Source organism: Myxocyprinus asiaticus, chromosome 9, assembly GCF_019703515.2.
Source record: "Myxocyprinus asiaticus isolate MX2 ecotype Aquarium Trade chromosome 9, UBuf_Myxa_2, whole genome shotgun sequence".
NCBI classification, from domain to species: domain Eukaryota; kingdom Metazoa; phylum Chordata; class Actinopteri; order Cypriniformes; family Catostomidae; genus Myxocyprinus; species Myxocyprinus asiaticus.
In genome coordinates this window covers 846,501-852,500 of record NC_059352.1, presented here as the reverse complement: position 1 = coordinate 852,500, position 6,000 = coordinate 846,501, and the positions used below count along the sequence as shown (strand labels likewise).

Below are 6,000 nucleotides of genomic sequence, written 5' to 3'. Positions count from 1 at the left end.
AACAAAACAGTAATAAAAGCATTATCCACTTACAGATATTTTATTAAAATATATTTTGTGACTGAACAGGGTGTGCAAAAACTAAAGTTCACCCTTTTTGGAGCCCAGTTTAATTCGATTATAATACAATATAATACTGAATTATGATTAGTAGTAATTATAGTAATATAATTTGTCATATTTACTTGGAGCTTTTATTTTGGTGGAAAGCTGAAGTTTGTGTGTATTTGACAGTTTTCAGTGTTGCTCATTATAAATCTGGTGAAACACTGTCATCTCCTTTTCTGTGATTATCGTGTCCTGTTTTTAGATTTGTATAATAACTTGTAGCGGTTACAAAAGTTTGGAATTGTGTGAATCTGCAGCACTTTGCTTTCACAAGAGTATCATGATCCTCGCTCGTGAACACAGAACAGCACATCACATATTCATCACATTAAATCAGCTTTTACAGTTTAATAATCACAAATGACAATACTGAGATTTTGATGTCATAATTGTGCAGCCCTAAATGATCATGAAATAAGTCTAATGATGTGCTTTACACGATATTTACGATATTGCTTAATTTGATATCGCCAGTGAAATCATCATGATAATTTTGTTCCTAACTGGGACCTAAAATATACCGAATTTAGATCCTATCAATGTAAAAAAAGTACTGATGACAGAAAAGATGAGCGTATTGCTGTTTGTGGTTGGACTATCGAGTTGTTACCTGGTGCAGTGCTGTCAGACCGTCTTCATTACTCAGATCAGGACTAATGTTGTTCTTCAGTAGATATCGCACTATGAGGAGAGAAAGAGAGAAAGAGAAAAAGAGAGAGAGATATCAGTCATCTATTCAGATTCAGAATCAAAATGATCATATGGTGCTGTGTCAGCAGCTGTCTCAAAACTGAGTGTTTTTTGGGTAGTATATCACTTAGTCAATTATACTCAGATACACTATATTGCCAAAAGTATTCGCTCATCTGCCTTTAGACGCATATAAACTTAAGTGACATCCAATTTTTAATCCATAGGGTTTAATATGACGTCGGCCCACCCTTTGCAGCTATAACAGCTTCAACTCTTCTGGGAAGGCTTTCCACAAGGTTTAGGAGTGTGTTTATGGGAATTTTTGACCATTCTTCCAGAAGCGCATTTGTGAGGTTAGACACTGATGTTGGACGAGAAGGCCTGGCTCGCAGTCTTCGCTCTAATTCATCCCAAAGGTGCTCTATCGGGTTGAGGTCAGGACTCTGTGCAGGCCAGTCAAGTTCTTCCACACCAAACTCGCTCATCCATGTCTTTATGGACCTTGCTTTGTGCACTGGTGCGCAGTCATGTTGGAACAGGAAGGGGCCATCCCCAAACTGTTCCCACAAAGTTGGGAGCATGGAATTGTCCAAAATCTCTTGGTACGCTGAAGCATTCAGAGTTCCTTTCACTGGAACTAAGGGGCCAAGCCCAGCTCCTGAAAAACAACCCCACACCATAATCCCCCTCCACCAAACTTCACAGTTGGCACAATGCAGTCAGACAAGTACCGTTCTCCTGGCAACCGCCAAACCCAGACTCGTCCATCAGATTGCCAGATGGAGAAGCGTGATTCGTCACTCCAGAGAACTCGTCTCCACGTGCTTTACACCACTGCATCCGACGCTTTACATTGCACTTGGTGATGTATGGCTTGGATGCAGCTGCTCGGCCATGGAAACCCATTCCATGAAGCTCTCTACGCACTGTTCTTGAGCTAATCTGAAGGCCACATGAACTTTGGAGGTCTGTAGCGATTGACTCTGCAGAAAGTTGGTGACCTCTGCGCACTATGCGCCTCAGCATCCGCTGACCCCGCTCTGTCATTTTACGTGGCCTACCACTTCGTGGCTGAGTTGCTGTCATTCCCAATCACTTCCACTTTGTTATAATACCACTGACAGTTGATTGTGGAATATTTAGTAGTGAGGAAATTTCACGACTGGACTTGTTGCACAGGTGGCATCCTATCACAGTACCACGCTGGAATTCACTGAGCTCCTGAGAGCGGCCCATTCTTTCACAAATGTTTGTAGAAGCAGTCTGCATGCCTAGGTGCTTCATTTTATACACCTGTGGCCATGGAAGTAATTGGAACACCTGAATTCAATTATTTGGATGGGTGAGCGAATACTTTTGGCAATATAGTGTATTTGACCAGAGAATGCTGCCATTGACCAATCACAGTCAAGTATTGAGCACGTCAAGAATGAGCAGGTAATAGTCTAAAGCTCATTATTTTTGTTTCCTTGAGTAAAGATCACAATCACACAACACCACATATTAACACAAGTGTGTGTGTTTGATAAAGCTGTTTAAAAGTATAGATGTCTGACTGTGACCACTTAATATTAGCAGTATCTTTATTTATATGAAGTATATCTACTTTCCTCCATGTGCAAACATCTTACAATCCCATGTTCATCAGAGTGCATGTTCATTCTGATAACAGGAGTGGTTAATGCGCTGTTATTATCTGTCAGGATTGCGTGTCTCTCGCACGTCTTTGAGAAGTTCCTGTTAACAGTTGCTTTTTTTTCACGTCTGTCGTATGAATGTGAGAATTACTGTCAGACGATAAACTCTTGGATCTGTGATTTGACAACTGAAACAAGCACACATTCAGCTGCATTTCTCTTTCTGAACAATTTGATTAGGAAATGTCTTTGAACAGGTTTTAACTGGACAACTCATCAACTTAAAAAGTGACTCAAGGAGGTCGTCTGCAAGATATCACCTGACCCTGATCTAACGTGTTGCTTATAAGCTGTTAGACACGTTCTTGCATGAACGAACGTCTACATGGATGCAACACTCAAGAACCAGCGCACAGACGTCTGTCTGGATTTGCATGGCTGTAGCGGTGCGGCTTTAAAAGGGGCATTCTCTATAAACTAGTCAACTATTTCACTTATCAACCAGTTGGTTGTTAGAAGACTAGCCAATTACACAACCGTTGTGATCCATCACTATTATTCAGTCAAAAGACATTGAAAATATGAAATAAAATTTCATTGGGCACAAAAAATTCATGAGAAACATGGGTCATGAATTTAAACATGGTCTATAACATTAAGAACATACTGTACGTCTACTGTACACCTCACAGCCACATTTCCATTCATGAATGAAGCTGATAGAGAGCTGTAAATGTGTTCTGATGACCTGTCGCACATCTCCATCACACCATTTAAAACATATCATGAAAACATGGCCAGCTCACTAACAAACAAGCCCCTTTTAGGACAATAATTTTATTTTTTGACTATTTAGCACATTTTCCCCAAAAGTCTCATACTGTAATGCAATAAGTCTCATTATGTTGGCTTAAAAACAGAATTTTAGTTTTTTTTTTAGGGATGTCCCGAAACCATTTCTTTGAGAACGAGTAACGCTGAGAATCATGAACGCAGCTTCACGATTGCTGTATAGCCACAGTCTACCGGCAGATTAATATTGTGGAGGATGAGAGTTTAAGAGATTTAATGCGCATTGCAATAAATATGCAACATACTGTAAGTGGAGACTAGTTCTATCAACTAGTCAAACTTACACTTAGACTTTGGGAAACGTTTAATGTTACTTGAATTGGTGCTATTTTAGAGCATTTCTATCTTTATACTGTGGAAGGCTTTGTTTGGAAAATGTTAAAGCATTATATTGTTACATATCATTTTGTTTTCTTTCCTAAGATGGAAATAAATGCATTATGACAAGAAAATAAGAATATATAAATGTCAACTTTCAGCACTTTCTAAATCTGAGATTAATTGCGATTAAGTAAAACGAATTATGTGATTAATCGCGATTAAAAAATTTAATCGACTGACAGCACTAAAATAAATTTCATTAAAACTTTAATCAAATGAAATTATAACAATTAATTTAATTGTTGTAATATTTTCAATATGATATTGTATTATTATTAAGTGCTTTTATACAGAACCTCACAGCACAATCCAAAATACAACATTGGAGTTATTTTTGTCAAATAAAGTGCTGCATAATAGCACAGATGTAAGATATTGCTTTAATATAATACAAGTACTATTGATTTATTATTATTGCATAACTCTACAGTAGTGACCTATTTCTGTAGTGCTTTTTTGCCTTTAAATTGAGCTTTTCTTTTGAAGTGTTTCTGTTGTTTTGATCAAGGAGCACTGACGTAATGAAGGCAGCTTCCCTCTCCGGAAAAGCCAGTCACTACGTGACTCAAAGTGATTATTAAATTGCAAAAGGCAGCTGTTTAAATAAATAAACATTTAGTCTGTATATGACTCATCTGCTACAAACAAACGCTATAAAAAGGCTTCATTTCCTTTATGCTTTCTTTTGATTTTGAAATATAAACCAGTCCAGCATCTACTGAAATGCACTTTGACCTGTTCATGCAATCATATCAGTAAAGAAAAAATGAAAATGTGTGCTGTCACAGACTTTCAAGGTTTCAAAAGTGTAAAACATATAGTACTGATTCTAGAGCTGATTGGATGAATCGGTAACACTTTACAATAAGGTTCCATTTGTTAACATTAGTTAATGCATTAGGTATCATGAACAAACAATTAACAAAATATTTGAACATACAACACATCGAACATTGAGGCAGATTTGCTGCAGCAGCAGAAGACCACGTTGGGTTCCACTACTGTAAGCTTAGAGCAGGAAACTGAGAGTGCAGTGGGCACAGGTTCACCAAAACTGGACAGTAGACGATTAGAAGAAACATCGCCTGGTCTGACAAATCTGGATTTCTGCTGAGGTACACAAATGGTAGGTCCACTGCAGCCTCAGTTTTCTGTTCTTGGCTGACAGAAGTGGAACCCAACGTGGTCTTCTGCTGTTGTAGCTCATCCGCCTCAAGGTTCGACATGTTGTGCATTCTGAGATGTTATTCTGCTCACTACAATTGTACAGAGGGGTTATGCGAGTTACCGTAGCCTTGATCTCTGTCATTAACAAGCCGTTTTCGCCCACAGAACTGTCGCTCACTGGATGTTTTTGTTTTTCGCACCATTATCTATACACTCTAGAGACTGTTGTGTGTGAGAATCCCAGCAGATCAGCAGAAATACTCAAACAAGCCCATCTGGCACCAACAATCATGCCACCGTCTAAATCACTGAGATCACATTTTATTCCCCATTCTGATGGTTGATGTGAATCACACATGATGTGATTAACTGAAGCTCCTGACCCGTATCTGCAATATATTTATATAAAAATTAGAGTTATATATTTTGATTTAAAAGTCATATCTCTAAAACAGAAACTAAAAAACCATTCATAGTCATTTGTATTTTTTTAGTTAGTTTTGGAGTTTTAGTTAGTTGAGTTTAGAGGTGGACAGATATATCTGTTTCACCAATTCATCGGTACTGATAGTTGCTCTTTGGAACTATCGGTTATCGGCAAAAGTCTATGTAGATAGTTTTGTATTCCTCATTTTTTTAATTCCTCATAAACCTCATCTGTTTTTTTTTTCTCCCCAATTTGGAATGCCCAATTCCCAGTGCGCCCTAAGTCCTCATGGTGGCGTAGTGACTCGCCTCAATCCAGGTGGTGGAGGATGAATCTCAGTTGCCTCCGCGTCTGAGACCGTCAATCCGTGCATCTTATCACGTGGCTTGTTGAGCGTGTTACCACGGAGCTGTAGTGCGTGTGGAGGCTTCATGCTATTATTCTCCGTGGCATCCACGCACAACTCACCACGCGCCCCACCGAGAGCGAGAACCACATTATAGTGACCACGAGGAGGTTACCCCATGTGACTCTACCCTCCCTAGCAACCGGGCCAATTTGGTTGCTCAGGAGACCTGGCTAGAGTCACTCAGCACACTCTGGATGCGAACTCGTGACTCCAGGAGTGGTAGCCAGCGGATTAACCTCATCTGTTGAAATGATACCCATATATACAAAACTCTTCATCTGGTGAATATATAGGCTATAAAAAGCTTAATTTGTTACATACTTACA

At 39.1% G+C, this 6,000-nt stretch overlaps 1 protein-coding gene across 2 annotated transcripts in view; it reads right to left on the bottom strand.

Moving 5' to 3' along the window:
* Positions 1-6,000, bottom strand: part of LOC127445777 (protein phosphatase 1 regulatory inhibitor subunit 16B-like) — a 78,660-nt gene that overhangs the window by 18,136 nt on the left and 54,524 nt on the right. For both annotated transcript variants that reach the window (XM_051706100.1, XM_051706101.1), the window contains exon 3: positions 719-789. In XM_051706100.1, the coding sequence (XP_051562060.1) occupies positions 719-789 (71 nt within the window). The remainder of the gene's footprint in view (positions 1-718; positions 790-6,000) is intronic.